The 19,241-nt window shown below is 34.4% G+C and overlaps 4 protein-coding genes across 7 annotated transcripts; 3 read left to right on the top strand and 1 right to left on the bottom strand.

Annotated features, from left to right (window-relative positions):
* The first annotated feature begins 989 nt into the window (after positions 1 to 989).
* On the top strand, positions 990 to 2,097 carry LOC102611678 (uncharacterized). The gene has a single exon (XM_006476236.3). It carries the CDS (start codon positions 1,153 to 1,155, stop codon positions 1,939 to 1,941), a length of 789 nt encoding a protein of 262 aa, XP_006476299.2. The 5' UTR covers positions 990 to 1,152; the 3' UTR covers positions 1,942 to 2,097.
* A 2,770-nt stretch (positions 2,098 to 4,867) lies between these two features.
* LOC102611971 (serine/threonine-protein kinase BLUS1) lies at positions 4,868 to 11,212 on the top strand. 4 transcript variants are annotated; one of them, XR_008053336.1, is made up of 22 exons: positions 4,869 to 5,210; positions 5,472 to 5,726; positions 5,838 to 5,962; positions 6,051 to 6,095; positions 6,395 to 6,476; positions 6,639 to 6,707; positions 6,905 to 7,075; positions 7,158 to 7,223; positions 7,938 to 8,006; positions 8,127 to 8,198; positions 8,283 to 8,617; positions 8,753 to 8,889; positions 9,025 to 9,119; positions 9,189 to 9,224; positions 9,313 to 9,372; positions 9,461 to 9,562; positions 9,648 to 9,699; positions 9,784 to 9,839; positions 10,245 to 10,309; positions 10,423 to 10,474; positions 10,666 to 10,781; positions 10,886 to 11,212. XR_008053336.1 is itself a non-coding variant. In XM_006476237.4 (21 exons), the coding sequence occupies exons 1-21, from the start codon at positions 5,025 to 5,027 to the stop codon at positions 10,714 to 10,716; spliced, it is 2,181 nt and encodes a 726-aa protein (XP_006476300.2). In that variant the 5' UTR covers positions 4,870 to 5,024; the 3' UTR covers positions 10,717 to 11,212. The 4 variants fall into 4 exon arrangements, 2 of the variants coding, with proteins under 2 accessions (XP_006476301.2, XP_006476300.2); XR_370451.4 differs by having other exon boundaries at positions 4,870 to 5,210; positions 10,666 to 10,971; positions 11,084 to 11,212; XM_006476237.4 differs by having other exon boundaries at positions 4,870 to 5,210; positions 10,666 to 11,212.
* Positions 11,213 to 13,656: 2,444 nt separating this feature from the next.
* LOC102613166 (uncharacterized) lies at positions 13,657 to 16,026 on the top strand. Its single transcript, XM_006476241.4, has 6 exons — positions 13,657 to 13,868; positions 13,935 to 14,150; positions 14,233 to 14,312; positions 15,142 to 15,217; positions 15,440 to 15,568; positions 15,659 to 16,026. The coding sequence occupies exons 1-6, from the start codon at positions 13,749 to 13,751 to the stop codon at positions 15,803 to 15,805; spliced, it is 768 nt and encodes a 255-aa protein (XP_006476304.2). The 5' UTR covers positions 13,657 to 13,748; the 3' UTR covers positions 15,806 to 16,026.
* On the bottom strand, positions 15,998 to 17,745 carry LOC102612869 (uncharacterized). Its single transcript, XM_006476240.4, has 3 exons — positions 17,201 to 17,745; positions 16,415 to 16,787; positions 15,998 to 16,335 (listed from the first exon to the last, which is right to left on the bottom strand). The coding sequence occupies exons 1-3, from the start codon at positions 17,591 to 17,593 to the stop codon at positions 16,133 to 16,135; spliced, it is 969 nt and encodes a 322-aa protein (XP_006476303.2). The 5' UTR covers positions 17,594 to 17,745; the 3' UTR covers positions 15,998 to 16,132.
* Between the last annotated feature and the right edge of the window lie 1,496 nt (positions 17,746 to 19,241).

The raw sequence follows: 19,241 nt of genomic DNA on the forward strand, positions 1-19,241 counted from the left end.
TGACAGATTCTCGAGTGTGGAATTGTGCTCCACCTCCATGGCTACTAAACAGTTTGTAATTTGTTTTTGCTTAATGAAATCTCTTTCAAAAAAAAAAAGCTTACAACAAGTAAAAATGAAATGATCCGTATTCCGCTGCCATCGCCAGTCACAAGTTAAGTTAGGTTCATAGCAATTAGCCGAGGATACTACTATGTCACGTCTGCCATCTTGATCTCAAATCATATAAAGCCCAACTAGTCTTTCATTAGGGGGAGAAAAAATAACAAAAATGGGTGATAAGCCGAACTCTTTTGTTTGGTCTGATTTTTTAACCCCACTAATGTCTGGGCCCCGGGCAGCATTAAGCCCAATCCATTACAAAGTTAGTGGGCAGACTATGGTCTTGTAATAGCCGCCCAAATATTTTATTAACGACCAATCCAGTTGCCAAAACGAGCCGAAAGGAATGGGATATTGATTGGCTCTTCCCTTTCCCCCACTGCCCAAACCTAGATACCACTAGGATCGGCAACGAGACGGGATGTAATAAGATTTGTGAATTTCATTCTTATTTTATTTTATAAGAATTAAATAAAAAATATCTTATTTATATTTTTTTATTTTTTTAGAATAAAAATATCTTTTAATTCTTTCAACAGTTGACTGACACATCATAATAATAAGAAAAATTATCCTCCGTATTAATAAATTTTAATTAAAGATATTTTTATCACAGCGGTGTTAAGAAAATTTTATAATTTTTTTTAAAATATTTTAATTAAATTAATAAAAAAAATGTTAAAGAGATATTTAGAGGTTGCCAATACTCCCACTCATACTCAAGTGGAAAATAGTTTCTGAGCGAGTTGTTTCGCGGGCACGCGGTATTCAGTTGACGCCGTCAAAATACCGTGTGCTGGCCACCCTCGGATTCGAACAAAACCAATGTTCTTTCGGTAGTAAACAATCGAAACCCTCAACTGAAAGACCAAAACAGAACCCACGACGCTTCTGCCTTTTTGAAGCCGCCAAATCCAATTCTCATTTGCCCTCCGTTGATTTCTCATATATATATATATATATATATATATATAATAATAATAACAATATAGAAGTAGGAGTCATAATAAAACACTAACATTCAAATACGAACTTCAAAAATAAAAAACGATGTGTCGGTCAGCTGATATTCAAGGTTTCTACTTCAACAACCATAAAGATCGGTTGAAGGTGAAATCTTTCTTCGTTAGGTTATCGAGATTGCTTGCAACTCAGAAAAAGAAAATGTTGCCTGAATTTCTCACGCTTGTGTACTTGCCACGTATCAATGAAACGGCCCTTGAAATATCCGGCAAAGACATCCGACCCGACACGCCCGCGTTTGTTACTCTCTATCGAGTTGTTACGGCGAAAACGGATGACGGCGAGGTTATATACGGTAGCAGGGAACCTGTGGTGGTTACCGATGCGGTGTCGTTTGAGGTTTACTTTGATGAGGAGAAAGTGTTGAAGGGTATCTTCAGGAATGATGAGGACGACTGGAAATTGAAGTGTAAGTGCGTGTTAGACAGGGAGATTGGCGACGACAACGGCGCCGGGGCTGAGGTTTATGTGGGGCTCGACGGACACGCGGCGATTATTGAGAGGGTGGTTTTGAAGAGCAAGAGAAGGAATAATCATCATTATATTAATAGCCATAGGCGTATGACGTTTGATCTTGAGCTGGAGGAGATTCCGGAGGAGAGAGGTGTGGAATCTGAACCTGAATCTGACGGCTGTTGCTCTTGTTCTTGTTCGTGTGGATCCGACGTGGACGTCCAGGATGAAGAGGCGATTCATTTGGAACTGGAAGGTGTACGATGGGCCGTTGACGTGGGCATTTGGGTCATGTGTTTGGGCGTCGGCTACTTGGTTTCTAAAGCCTCTGCTAAAAGTTTACGACGCAAGAGCTTATTTTGATTTCCTTTTTCCTCTTTTTTTTTTTTATTTTCTTTTTAAGCAACCAATCTTTTTGGCCGATTATAATTTTAATCTCTAAAATCAATGAATATAACAATGAGATTGACAAATCCAATTTTTGGAATAACATTTTCATATTTTGATCTATGTAACAAATATTTTTTTTATTTTTTAATTCTATTTATAATCTATTGATATTTTGCTCTTATTTTAGAAAAAAAATATAATACTCTTATAATAAATAGCAACGACTCAAACTCACTCCCCAATCACATTCAGGGAGCGACTTCTTTGCTATTGCAGTTTACAGTAAGGGAAAATTAAAAAAAGTACAAAAATTGCATAAAATTTCAATTCAACATATTTTATTATATCATATAATGAAACCTATGTTTATATATATTTTAACTTGTCCCTTCCCTCTTTTTTTTTTTTCCTATAAAATTACTTTGGGCTATTGTAGCAGCCCATATTTGTGTTTTAAGTCGATGAAGCCAGCCTAATGCTTAATAACCAATTAATTAACCATGCCATCTCATACTCTTCTTTGTTTGGCTTTAGTGCGTATATATGGAGGGTTATGCTCCGTTACATTGTTCACCTTAAAAGCAAAGGGTAGTCTAGCTCAGACCCATAGGCTTAAAGTCTGGCCCACATGGGTTGGACCTGAATAGGGGTCGAAAATTGTAATATTTGCATAAATTGAATCTGGATAAGAGTTTGAGAAGTTTGAACTTCAAAATTATAAAAAAAAAAATTAAATAAAAAAGAAAAAGCTGAAAGTATTAAATTAATATGATTTTTTTATATTAGTATTTATAATTTATTATGTTGTATTACTAATATCTTATGTATTGGATTATTAACATATTATATATTAAATAATTATCTATAATTTAAATATTTTTTTAACTTTATTAAAAATATATTTTATAACTAATGAAAAAATCCAACCTTGCCCAAGCTCAGCCCATCCAAATTTGGATGAACTTTTGAAGGCCTAGACTTTTTTTTAAATAATGTGGACTTTGGTCTAGACTTTAAAAAACCTTATCCAAGTCCACAATTTATCAATCCTATCTAAAATTAAAAATTACCGTATGTGAAACAATTGAATTGTTATAAATGATAATTCATGGGATTACTGTATATTACATACTATTGTAACATAGTCTAGCCCATATATAAATTTTCTAATTCAAGATCTGCAATTTCTACAGTTTGTGTTCATTTGCTTGATTTTGGATAAGTTTTCTCACATGCATGGTCTAATTTCGAAAGCTTTATCAAACTTATGTCAGAAAAATCGAGTAAATCAGCCTTTAGGTTTCCTATATTTTAATCAGTTTTGGTTGTTGTGATCAAATTTGGTGTGTTTCCTTGCATGCAAGGTTGAATTTCGAATTCTTAGCAAGAAATTGAAATTATTTTGAGTGAACCACCATGGACTCTTCAATTCTTATATAGATTCCTTATCCTCGAACTAGATTTCTGAAAATTTACTACATGCGTGTTTAAATGTTGTGTCGATAGATAAAAATTATGGTTTGATAGGATTTGGGTCATCTATACTACATACATGTCTTAATTTCAGTACTATATCAAGTTTCAAATGACAAAATCAAGTGATTTTGAGTTAGCTGCCTATGGTTATAAATTTGGCATTTTAGATTTGTAGAACCACTTTGCGATTAAAAATTCAATGTTAAGTTTTTACTAAACATTGAATCAATGGCTAAAATGGTTTTAAATTTTTATTTTTTTATTTATCTTATCTAATAACCATTGATTTAATGTTCAGCAAAAACTCAGCTCAGCACTAAATCGTTATCCCTTCTTGTGGGATTAAAATTCAGTATTGGGTTAAGTTTTTGTTAAGTACTGAATCAATGGCTAAAAATGTTTTAAATTTTTATTTTTTTATTTATCTTATTTAATAACCATTGATTTAGTACTCAGTAAAAATTTAACTCAGCACTAGATTCTTATCCCTTCCTATGGGATTAAGATTTAGTGTTTGAGCTATGTTTTTACAAAGTATTGAATCAATGACTATAATTGTTTTAAATTTTTATTTTTTTATTTATCTTATCTAATAACCATTGACTTAATGTTCAGCAAAAACTCAATTTACCACCGAATCCTTATCTCTTGCTGTGACTACATTAATTTTAGATGTGAAAGAACAATTTTAACAAGTTTTCATTCTGCATGTCCTTATTTTATTTATTCATGTTATGACAAAACAGGGATGATATTAGCTGGCATTATAATTAGATAATTGTTTTGTTAATTTTCGCTTAAGACCTATTACAATCTCTATATAATATAAATTAAAAATATATGAATTGACCGAAAAGTTATTAAATGAACTGCTTTTCTCAGGATCCTTGTACCCTTTAATTGATTTTTCGCAAATGCTCATTGTTGTGTATCACACAAGACGATGCCAAAACATTTGATACCTAATTTTGACTTTTCTTCTATATAACAATGCAACCAATTGCCTTCGTGAGTATGCTAAAGTCATCCAAAGGTGGAATCATCAGCCAACATGAAGGAATTTCTCCAATATAGAAATTTAAAATCCATATATTACTTGTATTAAAGGCAACTAAATTAAAATAATAATTTATGTAATTACATCTCTAAAAACAATAATTTCTTTATAGGAATAAAATTAGTTTAGTCCCAACTTCATAATTGTAGATACGTTATATTGTAATGAGATAAATGTAGGAAAAGAAAAAGAAACCATAAATAATTATTAAAAAAAATATTTACAGCTTAGTAAGAGTGTAAGACTTGGAGCATGAAAAATGGGACCCAGTCGTTCCTGATGATACAACTCCTATCCACGTGTTACCATCCCAATCATCAAACGCCATTGAGCCACGTCAGCACCGTCTCTCCCCATCATCCCCAAACAAAACATACAGACCCGGTCCCTCTCTCTCTATATCTCGCTTGGTGAAGGTCAACGGATCGAAAATTAACATCCCTTGGCAAAAATCAAGTACCTGAAGTATTTAAACTGATTGTTCTTTGTGCGCTCGGTGGTATTTTGGTAATTCTCATAGGGCATGGGAAGAATGGGGGGCAACCAAAATCAAAATCAGAAAACATACTCGGCGATTCCAAGTGACTACAAGCTCCTAGAAGAAGTTGGCTATGGCGCCAGTGCTACGGTTTACCGAGCGATCTACTTACCTTTCAATGAAGTTGTTGCTGTTAAGTGTTTGGATCTCGACCGCTGCAACAGTAATTTGGTTAGTTGTTTTGAATTTTTAATTAGTTTATTTTATTTGATTTTAATTAGATAAGATTTTTCGGTTGATTTGATTTAATTAATTTGAGTGAATTGTTTAATTGCTCGATTCAGTTGGATTCATTTGAGATTAAGAGCTGTATTTAGTAGTACGAGTGTTTTTAATTGCTTTTTCTTTTTCAATTATTATTTTTTAAGCAGATAGTGTAGAATTTATAAGCTTTATGGTGTATGTGATGGATTATGTCATGTTCCTTTGCAGGATGACATACGCCGAGAGGCACAAACGATGAGTTTGATTGATCATCCAAATGTCATAAGGGCATATTGTTCGTTTGTTGTTGACAGTAACCTTTGGGTGGTCATGCCATTTATGGCTGAGGGTTCGTGTTTGCACCTCATGAAGATTGCATATCAGGATGGATTTGAAGAGTCAGCAATTGGTTCTATTCTAAAAGAAACTCTAAAGGCTTTGGATTACCTTCATCGCCAAGGACACATTCACCGGGATGTTAAGGTCTGCTAAGCATCATAGTTTGTTCCAGGGATAGGTTTATACAATCTCCCTTTGAATTTGAATCTACATTGCAAAGGTCTCAAGCTTAGTTTATTTTAACTGTTCTGACAGGCTGGAAACATACTACTTGATACCAATGGGGTGGTCAAGCTTGCAGATTTTGGTGTTTCAGCTTGCATGTTTGATACAGGTGACAGACAACGTTCAAGAAATACTTTTGTGGGAACTCCATGCTGGTAAGATGGTGCGTGAGATGATCAATTGTTTTTTTGAATTGAATGATGGTGCATGTGATGCTAAATTCTTGTTTCTTTTGTTTTGCAGGATGGCACCTGAGGTATTGCAGCCAGGAAGTGGATACAATTCCAAGTGAGTCATATCTGTCAAAAGTTTTAGGCCAGAGTTTCAGAACCTGGGGTTTCAAATAATTAGATTTTATTTGCTAGCTGAAGCAAATTTTTTAGTTAATTGAGCTAAATTTGGGGATTTAAGTGATTTTCTATGTCCTTTTTTGCATTCCATGTAGAAGAACACTAAGGATGTTGAATCTGTTTGTACAAGACAAGATTAAGTTTTTTCCGTATTCTGTGAAGCAAATGAAACGTATTGCAATCTTTTTGCTTGTAATATATGTTGGCTTATTACGAGTTGCTTATTTGGTTGTTTAGGGCTGATATTTGGTCATTTGGCATTACTGCACTGGAGTTGGCCCATGGTCATGCACCTTTCTCTAAATACCCTCCAATGAAGGTTTGAAAATCGTTACGAGGATTTAACTACAATGTAAACTATAAATAAATAACTTAAAAGAAATGGTAGAATGTACTAACAGTATGACATGAGCCCAAGAGGGGTTTCCCAGAAGTGCTTCATTGCTATATCTGATACATGTATTTTTCTTCCTTGTTATAGGTTCTACTGATGACCATTCAGAATGCTCCTCCCGGGCTTGATTATGATCGTGATAAAAAGTTCTCTAAGGTACTGGTTTTCTTTCTGGCTAGATTTTCATAATAAATTGTGATTTTTATCTGCGTAAATATACCATAAATAGATGGATTGAATTGAGTCCGTGCCTTGATTTGATAAGGAGGTCAAAGGACTTTGAGCCTCGTGTGATATAATGTATTTCTCTTATGGAGTAATATTCTAATTGGAGGATTTCCAGTTGTAATCAGTCCTTTAAAGAAATGGTTGCCATGTGCCTGGTGAAAGATCAAACAAAGAGACCAACTGCAGAGAAGCTTTTAAAGCACTCGTTTTTCAAGCATGCAAAGCCTCCAGAACTTTCTGTGAAGAACTTGTTTGCTGACTTGCCACCACTTTGGAATCGTGTGAAAGCACTTCAGGTCAGCTATCATACTGCTATGATTATGATGCAGGCTTCTTATTTACCATGTTCTATTTGATGATTTTGCTGTAATATTGCAGCTTAAGGATGCTGCACAACTAGCTCTAAAGAGAATGCCTTCGGCAGAACAAGAAGCTATATCACAGGTTATAACCAACATTTGAACTTATGAACTTTTGACTTAAAATTTATTTGGTTGATCGATTGGACGATGCTTCTTTTTTAAATTTTCTTATTATGATGTTTGCTGGGTATTTTAGTCTTGATTATCAAATCTTTTTTTCGGTTCAATTTTAGTGCCAATTTGATACTTTTCTAGAATTCATGCTCTGCTCTTTTGTTTGTCTATATCTTTCTTTTGGTCTTCATTTCAAAGTGCTTGACAACAACTCAAGAAGAATGATTTAGTGAGGGTGGTTTAAGTGATATGATCTGCAGAAATGTGCCATATGTTGCTTTTGATTTTTGATTTTTGATTTCTAATAGAGAATCTTTAACCATAGAAACAAGCTTGCACAGACAACCTCCCACCCTTTCCTTCCCCAACCCAAAAAAGCAAAAATGTGCCATATGTTGCTTTTGATTTTTGATTTCTAATAGAGAATCTTTAACCATAGAAACAAGCTTGCACAGACAACCCCCCACCCTTTCCTTCCCCAACCCAATAAAAAATAAAAATTAATTAATTATTTAAGAGTAAGAGGTCCAATTTTGCCAGAGTGTGGTATTAGATACTGGCAGAGTGGATAGTGATCCTAGCTCAAAATTTTCATGGCACTCTAAGACAAATGAGCACTACTGATCAATGTAGGCATCCATATTTTTCTTCTTACACGTGTGTCTTGTCTTTTTGTCATCAGAGCGAGTACCAGAGAGGAGTAAGTGCTTGGAACTTTGATATTGAGGATTTGAAAGCTCAAGCATCTCTTGTAAGTAATCGATCTATTTTCAAGATATTCCACATTGGAATTTTATTTTTTAGAAAACACTCTGTTATCTGGTTCTGTCAATAATTGCATTTATACTAAATTATTTCAACAATTTTGTAGGTGCGTGATGATGATGATATGTTGGAGACCAAGGAAGAAAATGAAAGCGTGAAATCATCTGTTGGTTTTAAGGTCATTAGGCAGTTTATCTGGTGTTGGGTTGGAAGTTTTGATCATTAAGCAGATGCTTTAATATTTCTCATTTATTATTGGCAGGCTGGGACTGGCTTCCAGTTTAGTTTGGGTAAATCAAATTCTATTGCCGAGCTATCTCAGGCGGAAAGCAGAGGACCAACTAATCAATTACAGCTGTATGAGAGCTTGAACAAAAAGGGAAAGGCTCTGGAAGGTGATTCCCTAGATAGAAACCAAGAGAATATTGCTCTGAGGAAAAATGGATCAAGCACTGAGGAAATGGCATCAACTTCAGAAAAGGACACAATGCAGACTAAAGCTAAAGCAGTGAAAAGTCGCCATACTCAGAGTGGGCCTCTCATGCCTGGCATGTTGCTCAGTCATTCATCATCAGAAAGGGCGCGTAACTCCGAAAGGTTTGTAAGTCTACATTTTAAGTTTCTCCATCTGTGTCTGGTACCTTAGTCATTATATCAAGGTATAACCTTTCTCCTCATATGTTATGTGCTCACACTTGAATTGATTGAACTTATAGTTTTTTAAATTGTCAGGTGTGAGATTGAAAATCAACCACCAACTGAGAAATCTAATCGTGAAGTTCGAAGAGCTCCAAGCTTTAGTGGTCCTTTGATGCTTCCTAACCGAGCTTCAGCAAATAGTTTATCAGCTCCCATAAAATCTTCGGCAGGTGCCCTGAAGATTTTTATGATAATTGGAGATGATTAGATCATTTTCATTGTTATTGTTACTATCATCATTGTCATCGTTTTTGCTATTATATTGGGTGGCATGAGAATTGAGTTGAATATTTCTCCTCTACCAGGATATAGAGATTCCATGGATGACAAATCAAAGGCTAATCTAGTGCAAATTAAAGGGCGATTCTCAGTAACATCTGAAAATTTAGATCTGGTAAAGGTGAGGATCTTTTCCTATGTTATGTATGTGCTGTTATGTGATTGTCACTAACTAATTAATGTGCCCTAGGATATTCCATTAAGTACAGTTCCACGTCGATCACAGGTGTGTGTCTGATTTTTGCTTAAACATTCTCTGGTGACTATATTTGTTGTTTAGTTCTCACATGGTGTTCTGTTCCTGTGTATTTCAGGGATCACCTTTGAGGAAGTCTGCTAGCGTCGGTGATTGGATATTTGAATCCAAACAAGTTGTATGTGCCCTGTTTGTTACTCTCTATGTAGTTTGTTTTAAATTTTTTGGTTATATTGGGTAGCTCATGCTATTTTATGTTTTTTCAGCCCACCAGTCCATCTTCCAAGGATTTGAACAGTTGTAGTGTGGCAGCATCAGTTCTCATGCCTCATCTTCAGAATCTTTTTCAGCAGACATCTTTTCAACAGGTTAAGCAATATCCAGGTTTTGTTTGTCATAAAACACCTGATTTTGGAAATATATTTTCTGATTGGAAATTCTCTTTTCTTGCAGGATCTTATCATGAATTTACTGAATAGCTTGCAACCAGCTGAGGTTCTGGATGGTGAGTGAAGGAGTTGTCTTCATGGATGCATGATATAATATAATTGGAAATATGGTTTTGAACAAGACTCTTTTGTCATTTCAGCTTCTCAAAATGGAAAATTGCCCCCACTTCCTCGTAGTACAGAGAACAATGGAAATGTATGTTAAGTTTTTGTCTATTTTATTTAAGTTCTGGGCTTTTGCCCTTCTGACAGAAGGGCTTCCTGCATATGCTTCCCTCTTTAGCCTTTGTCATCAAATGCAAATGATAATATGTGCTTGGATTTGGTACACGCAATTCGTTATAGTGTATAATTTTCACATTTAAGCATTTAACCTGGATTCTAGATTCTACATTTAATAATGTATAAAAAAAATAATGATCAGCTTTATATGATTGTAATGTTCTTTTAGATTCATTGGTCTATCTCAAGGGCAGTTTGATCAAAACTTTGATCGTTGCAGTCCGAATGATCATTAATGCTTTAGTCCTTTGGAAACTGATGTTTCACGAATAATTGATGTTTTGTTTCCCTCCCCTTCTCTTATATGCTCTTTTGACAGGTTGAACCAGCGTTATCTGAGAGGGAGCGTTTACTGCTTATCAAGATCTCAGAACTACAGGCTAGGTTGGTCATTGTCAATCTGAATTAAGTATTTCTGATGAACCCTATTTTTTTCTCTGCATATTGAAGTTTCTCTTATCTGATGCTCCTCTTTGTTTTTCTCTCACATTTTGCAGGATGCTCAATTTAACGGATGAACTGACAGCTGAGAAGTTGAAACACGTACAAGTGAGTTCTTCCTACCTTGATGACTTTTCAAATAGGGGAGAGTGATAGTTATTCCATATTCTTGCTTTCAGATATGTTATCGACTATGTTTTACTTTTTAGTTAAGAGTGAAAGAGGCAGGACCTAGCACCTATGTTTCAATTATTGATATCTGTCATCCTTACATAAGAATGCTTGTTTATTATTGACAGTTGCAACAACAGCTGAACTCTATATTGGATCAGGAAGAAAATGGAGACTGACGGGAAGTGGATGCCTGAAAGCCAAATTCCAATTACTGTAAAGTAAAATCATCCTGTACATTCAGGCAAGAATTGTAAATCATGCAGATAAGTATTGTCCGATATTCTTTACATTTTCCATACGGGAGCGTTATGGCCGTTGATGATGATAGAAGATTTTGAAGGGCAGAATTCATGCCGTAAATCTCGCCTGGGACATTATTACGTATTTGAAGGTCTCTACAACCATCAATGGCAAATAAGCTGAATCATGGGGTACATCCAGACAGCTTTTTCTTTCCATTTACTTTATTCAAGCAGGGTGGAGCTCCACCCTGTTCTGTGTAAGATTATAAACTCAAGTAGTCATTTTCTTTTTATGAAGCAGTTGCAAAATGAGGAAGGAAATAGATGCAATTGTTGGTTGATATTGCCAATAGGTATCATATTTATCATCTCCATTGATGGATAACAAATGAGCGTGTATAGATTAAAATAAAACTAGATGTTACTTTCATTTTCTGCCTTTATATTTAGAAATTAGAATTGTGAAATTTTTTGAGGTTCTTATGGACTGTGGAAAACAATTAAGGAAATTTTTGCTTTTTTTAAAAAATATTTCCTTTTTTTTTCCTCTTAAGATTCAAGCCAAGGTGGTATCCGAGGAGCCTGGCAATAAATTTCACGATGAATAGCTCCTACACTTACCGAGCAGTATCCTCCGAACATTACACATCTCAAATGAGGTTACGTAATCGGCGGTATAGATTAGTTTGTTTATCTCAAATGAGGTGACTCACATCAATCTGTAATCGGCAGTATAGATTAATAATAAATTTGTCAACTTTCGGTCATTGCTTGAGAAATGTAGCATACTCTTAAAGGATACGAAAATCAATAACAAATTTACCAAAATGATTTACAAAGTTTATTTCACTGTATTTGGGTAGACAATAGAGATGGAAACGTTAAATTTTATGATTCATGATACCACCTGACATTAAAAGTTAAAAAAAAAAAATTCCATGAGTTGGTTTGATCCCTTTGTTACGTACGAAAGAGCCTCTTTAGTTGCTTTTATGATACGTTTAATTAGTTTAGACAGTCTTGAGTCATTCGAGCATTTGTGAGTTAAAAGCACGTTCCCAAAACAAACAAACAAACAAAAAGAAGAAAAAAAAAGAGAAATTGATCTCAAAATCTTTGTTACTGAAAAATTTAAGAATCAAGATGTAATCATTTAAGAGATTCTTAGCAAACTTTAGAGTCTAAATAGCAAGTATGACCAAATTTTTCAATCAAGATATAATCATGCAAGAGATTTGTAGCAAACTTCAGAGTCTAAATACTAAGTGTGACCAAATAAATTCCCAATATTCCCAGGCCAGTACAATTGTCATCCAAAATTCTATGCCAAGAGCATCTAATTCATCTATTAGGGAAAAAAAAAAAAAGTCCTTCAGCTAAATTTTCAAAGTAAAGTTCCCAAATTTCAATTGTGAGGATCCAAATAGTTGGTTTTACATGACAGAATAATACTTTAGAGTATCAAAAGATTATGGGGGAATACCAAGTGCAATTGGCATCTTTCCATCTTGAAGGAACTGTCCTTCTTAAAAGACTTGGACCCGTGAAGTTCGATGATGCTTTAAAGGCCTTATCCCAATTAAAGCAAAAAATCTCCATATTGACTTACCAAGAAAAAAACTTGATAGATTGTCTCATATGGTGGAGGATGTACTAAAAAGCTTCTTTGTTGGAGAACTCAAAGTTGAAATTCGCTTAAAGTAAAAGACTCAGAAGCCTCAATCATTATCAACTGCCATTGGACTTGCAAGACTTATTGACGAAAAGTGCAAACTTTGTAACCGATCATCTAAAATCCAGTCTACAACTCAAAGTTTGAGTGGACATTTACCAAGCAATCATACCTCACCAACATTCAAACGTTTATTCCCAACTGAAGTGAAGAATCGTAAAGATCGTGGGCTTTGCTATTACTGCAATGGCAAATATGCTATAGGCCATAAATGTCAAAATCCCCAAATTTTCATGATTAAGGGGGATGTTACGAGCAAAATAGCTTGTTTAGTTGATTTTATTATAAAATCATGTTTAATTAGTTTAGACAGTTTTGAGTCATGCTGACCTATAGTTATTGTGTTGCAGTTTGTTTAGACGTGCTTTGTTTGTGAGTTAGGAGCAAGCAATTATCTATTTGCGTATGTGTTTGTGATAAATGTGTTAGAGAGGAGATGAGCATTTTCTAAACTATGGGGTCTTGATTTGGAGAGTCCTCAAAACAACCTTTCTTCTTCTTGTAAATTATCTTTTGCCTATTGAATATTAGAACGTACATAACATCCTCTTTACCTTGTCTGAAACATCAAGAGATTTAAGACATGATAGATTATGGCCCAAATGAATAAAGTCGACAACGTATTATACTCTCTAAGCTATGAATATGGTAGATTAGTTAGTTATTTATTTATTTTTATTGACTTTCTTATCATTTAGTGTAGACCTTTTATTCTCTAATTTTATATTTTTTTAAAAAATATAATGTATTCAGGTTACAAAAGAAATTGAGCATAGTCTTTTGGATCTCTAAATTTATATGTCGTGTTTTTGGTACTTTCTAAATGTCGAATGAGATATGTACTATAAAAATTTAATAAAATATATTATGTCTTAAATTTTAAATATAAGTTATGAGTGGATTAAATTTTAATGAAAATAAAATATATTTCTTAATTTTTTATGTATTTACTGGAGCCGGATTCGAACTTTTTAGGTAAAGTCCGAATCCGATCTAAAAGTATTAAGAAACGTGGACATACCCGACTTGAAATACCCGGGTAAGTTATTATACGTACGTTTTGTCACGCCTCCCAAAGCGCGCGAGAGCCCGACACCGAGATTCCGGCTCGAAGTCTTGAAACGAAACCAATAATTAAAATTTCTATTAACCAAAAAAAAAAAACCAACAATAATTAAAACTTATAAAACCATAAACCCCTCGCTCCTGCTGCTGAAAAAGATTGCAAGAAGCCATGATCACTCTAACTCAGACGCCAGTGCCCATCTCTTGTTCAACCTTGTTCTTATTAAAGAAACCACCATTAAACCTTAAACCATTCTATAATCCCACCCATTACAGAATTCTCAACAAGGTAACAACAACTGGACTATCCTTTCGTATCTTTTTTAAATTATTAATTTTTTTTTTCCTTTTTCAGAGAAAGATGAAGCTAAAACATAGGGGAACATGCAGAGCAGAGTTCTCAGACGACGCGCCGTTTGTTATTGCAATTGGAACTTGTATGTTAAGTTCGCTGGTTCTTGCGTCTCCAGCCGGCAAGGAAGAGGATGCTGATTCGGTTCTTGATTCTACTACGGATTCAAGATTTGCTGTTATGGGCATCATTAGCTTTATTCCTTACTTTAATTGGCTGGTGAGTGGTGAGCTTTTTTTTTTTTTTAAATATATTTTAGTACGGTTATTTAATTTTTTTAACCCCTTTTTTCTCTTTCCAGAGTTGGGTTTTTGCGTGGCTTGATACTGGGAAAAGGCGATATGCTGTGTACTCTCTTGTATACTTGGTTCCTTATCTGAGGTACTATAATTGAATTCAAGTTTGTTGTATATCAATCCACTGCATTGCGTTTTCTTTATATTAATAGCAAAATTAATGAGATATATTGGTGATGTTCAAGGAAAAGCACTGATGCAGTTGGAGTTTAGGTGGTGTTTTAGGTTTGATGGAGTTTCAGTGATTTAACACGGCTTGCTATTTTAAAGAATGATAAGCAAAATCACACAATTTTCTGTCATGCAAGGTTGTGTGATGTTAGTGAAGAAACTTTCATGCTGCAAAGACAAATTATTATTAGTATTAGTATTTTTTTTTTTGAGAGATTTTTTTTTGTATTAGTATTATTATTATTATTATTATTATTATTATTTTGGTTGGGTTTTATACTAAATTAGACACCCTTACCATTTGAATCCCAAAACAAATTTTATTGTGTTGGTTGTGAATTTGAGAGAATGCTAACTTGTGAGGGAATTACAAACTGGCTGTCCTATACCTGGTGTCTCCCCTTAATCATTATGTTTTCTTCTTGTTGATCCTTCAGGTCCTAGTCATGGTATGTTTGTGATTGTAAGGATTTCAGTGAAGTTCCCTGTTTTGTAATTTTTCCTTTTGTGCAAAGTGTTTACTAAGCATGCCACATCCCTGCATTCTTCTGATTTCAACGTGAACTAAAAGATCATTGTTCTTTGTTTGTGGGCAACTGGGCATGAGTCAAGGATAGAATTCAGTGTTTTGAAACTTCAGATATTTCTTGTTAATAGTAGTACATATTTGTGACAATTGACATAAGCATGTAACTTCATGGACTCATGAATTTGATTACATAATTTTCCTTTGATTTTGATAGGTCGAATTTATCGCTATCCCCGGAGGAGGGCTGGCTGCCTATTGCTAGCATTATTTTCTGCATTGTTCATATTCAGGTGCATTTTTTGCCTATTTTCCTTATCCCCTTGTTGGAAGTTTTTAATTAAACCTGCTGAAGACCTCCACAGAACTTATTATGAGAATTAGATAGACAAATGACATGTTTTCATCATATATTTAGTACAAGGTTTGAGATTAGACATTGAGGAAAACATATCACCTGAATCAAATGAAGACACTTAAATAATTAGTGGCATGTGATGCTTTTTTGTTTGCAGCTAGAAGCAAGTATCAGAAATGGTGATCTTCAGGGTTTTCAATTATTTAACAAGGCTTCAGAGTATATTTCTTCAATAACTGGAAAGAAAAATACTCCTGGGGAAGAGCATCAAGAAATTCCAAAGCAGGTACTAGTCTCTTGAAGCTCAAGTGGGTTTATTTTTCTTGCTTGGTAATCTCTGTTTTAATAACTGATAAGAAGAACTTCTTATATCAAGGGGACAAAAAGAGAGGACATGAAAATGCCATCTGCTGGAGAACAATCAAGAAATGAGTTGCGCCGATGGGGAGTTCCTGGAGAGCCATCTGAGAATCCAGAACACATGAATGAAGGTAGTGACGATGATGAGAAAAGTAAACACTAGACACTCGAGGTCCTGTTTGCAATATCTGGCATTTAGTTTGGCCATCGTAGTTGCAAAATGAAATGCCACTAATGGCGTAAGATGCAATTTTTTTCCTTTTATGGTACCGTTGTCGGAAAAAAGAAGTGGATTAAATACTTTTGCTTTGCCTTTCAAATTCAAGAAGTGGATTAAATACTTGGTGGGAAGTCATTTAAGAGAAATTGCCAACATTTTTATTTTATTTGGTTCATATTGTTGATTTCCAAATAGAAACATATAAACAAGCGATAACTTTTCAATGATATCCATTTTATATGAATAATAGTCTGTAATAACATTTAATCTTCAACTTGCATCAGCCCTTGAAGCTGATTTGTTCATGGGATAGGGACTTAAAACCTGTGTCTTGAAGCAGAAATCCAGAGTAACTGCAGCAAAGATAAAGATTAGAAGGTTCTGGGAGACGTACAATGCACCATCAAAAGCATGTGACAAGAAGCTCTCAGTGTTTGGTTCTAATGGTGGTCCTCCAGACAGTGTTGCAAGACCTGCAATTAAAATCCAATCTTCATATCAATCCTCAACAGCTTTAGTGTCTCATATTAAAACCAATTGTTGTGCAAGTACCTTTAACAAAGCCAAAAGCCGAAGATGTCCCTGTTTTTAGCTGAATGTTATCCAAGTCTCTTCTAATTGTATACCGGTAGGTAACGCCAAATAATGCACAGCTAATAAAGGTGACTGCTAAAGGGAGTAAAAGCTGCGAACTGCTTGTCACCTGAGTGAAGGAGATGGGAAGCCCTGCCAGGGAACCAACAAGTGCTGATATAGCAGCTGCCTTTATGGATTCCCATCTCTCTATATCTTTGTTAATTCCTTCGCTCTCTTTCTCTGCCAAGTTTCTTTCATCTCGAAATTCATTTCCATTTTGTGACAAAGAGCGTGCTGCTTCATCAAGTATGGCTCTTGCTTCTACAATTTCCCTCTGACATTCTGCTATCTTCACACAAAATTATAAATCACAGACAGCATTAGCCTAGAACCAAACATCATAAGAAGACCTAATACAGCAACAGCATAATTCTTTTTGACTCATACACCTTTGGGCCTATATAATGTCTCGTCAACTTAGCTAGTTTGCATACTTTCATCACTATGGAACAATATGAATTATTTGTTAGAGCAACAATATTTGTAGATCAATCAAGTAACTTTGCAAAGCTTTGCATTTCTTTTCCACATATGCACCCTGTGCGATGAGATACAAAATTGATTTGAGTAGCATTTGGCAGCAGCAGCTTAAAAACATATAATGAAATTAGAAAATTGGCCCTTTCTTATCTTTTTGGTTTCTCTTGCAAAAAGGAACATACCACGGTGCGTGAATGGAGAAAGAAACATGCATACGCATACCTCAAAGGCTCTGCTTTCAAGTTTATTAACATAATCCCTCATTTGCTTAGCCTCAAGTTCTTGTTTCTCAATCTCAGCAAGCTCTTTCTTAGCCATCTCCACTCTCAACGAGGCCTTCTCTAACCCATCAAGCAATGCTCTGTTCTCTTCCTTGTTCAATAGTTCCTCTACTCGCTGGTCCACCATACGGGTCAATGCATCCTTCAAATTCCCATCACTTGTTTCCCTCTCCTCTGAGCTGCCGCTGTTGCATTTCAGGATTACAGAACTAGTAATCGAAGTGGGGGAAAGAATTCTACGAAAGATTTTTGGGCATACTGGAGACAATTTCGTGTTGCAAGGGCTTCTTGTGAAGACAATTCTGTGGTTTAAACAAAGAACTGAAGTGGGCATCGTACGGCGTTTTGTTTATCAGAAAGCAATTTCAGTAGTTTTGTTTTCTGGCTGTGTAGTGATTTTGCTGCTCATCAGTTGGTTTCCTTTAGCGGCTCATTTATGCTTTCATTTTCTCCCTTTCTGTTTCTCAGCGAAAAAATAATAATAATAATGACAAATTAAGGGTGCACGATTACTCCCTTAAAATAGTTCCTCATTAGTGCTAAAAATATAACTACTTAACTACTTAATTTTTATGATTAAAATTAAAAGCATAAAATAATTAAAATAAAAAATATCGGTTGGTATATACTCCAAGCATTCGGCGGATTTTTATCAATACCAAATCTGTTCGCAACCTACAATAAATTTAAGTTTGGAATATTAAATCGGTAGAAAATTCAAAAAATTACCCACATTAAGTGAATTTATGATTTCGCGGACAATTTTGCAATCCTTACGTACGGTTATAATAGCTGACTCCACCTAAGTGGCCCCTAAGAATATTATGAAATCGTAAATTATCATAATGGGGTTAATAATAATCTTCAGATATTGAGAAACATTAATTTGACTGGTAAATCATTGCCCGGGCATTCATTCAATGTCTAAGTTAGTTTGATTGGTAATATAGTCATTATCTTTGCGAGTCTTTTTTTTTTAATTTAATTTTAATAAACTTTTTTTTTTCAGAAGTTTATTTTAATAAACCTAAAAACATAAAATAGTTATTATCATTTGGGATTTCGCAATACAGCCATACCCCTTGTGGCCTTGTGTATATGTAGGGATGGCAATGGGCACCGCCCGCAGCGGGTTTGCCATTACCAAACTCAAACCCGCACAAAATTTAAATTACTAAACCCACCCGCAACCCACAACGGGTTTTAATTTTTTTACAAAAACCCACCCGTAGCGTGTTTTAACAATTACCAAACCCGCAATGATATCCAGCGGATTTTTTGTGGGTTTTCGTATTTAAAATCACAAATGTTTAATATATAAATTTATAATAATAATCTCAAATTCCATATAACATATTCAATTTTATATTTAAATAATGTAAATGAAAAATTAAAATTTCCACATCAATTCAACACAAATTCTCAAATTTAAGTATAAATTACACAAATCTATTTAAAAAACACAAACTAGCATCTAAAAATAATAATTACATTTCATATTATCATTTAAAACAAGCTCCAAGAGAATATATTCATTTCATTCACCTCATAAGCACCCATCCAACACAATGCCTATAATAATAATTAAGATTAATATTTTCAAATAATAATTCGAAGGAAAATACCTTTAGTTTTCTTTAGATTATGACTTTAGAATAGGATATAGGCCACATACACACATACACAACTTTGGAGCTTTTGGCTATTTGGTAATTTAATTAATGACATTATTTTCTTTATACATTTTTTGATTAAAATTAAATTAAAAATATTTGAAAAAAATATTACGGGTTTGGTGGATATCCATTTGGGTATCCATCGGATATAAGATTAATACCAAATCCACCCACATTCATGTACGGATTTTAATTTATAATACTAAACTCGCCCGCAACGGATAAAATTACCCACAACAGACGAGTTTTAACGGGTGAATTTGAAAGAATTTACAAATTTACGGGTAGAATTGCCATCCCTATATG

Source organism: Citrus sinensis, chromosome 3, assembly GCF_022201045.2.
Source record: "Citrus sinensis cultivar Valencia sweet orange chromosome 3, DVS_A1.0, whole genome shotgun sequence".
NCBI classification, from domain to species: domain Eukaryota; kingdom Viridiplantae; phylum Streptophyta; class Magnoliopsida; order Sapindales; family Rutaceae; genus Citrus; species Citrus sinensis.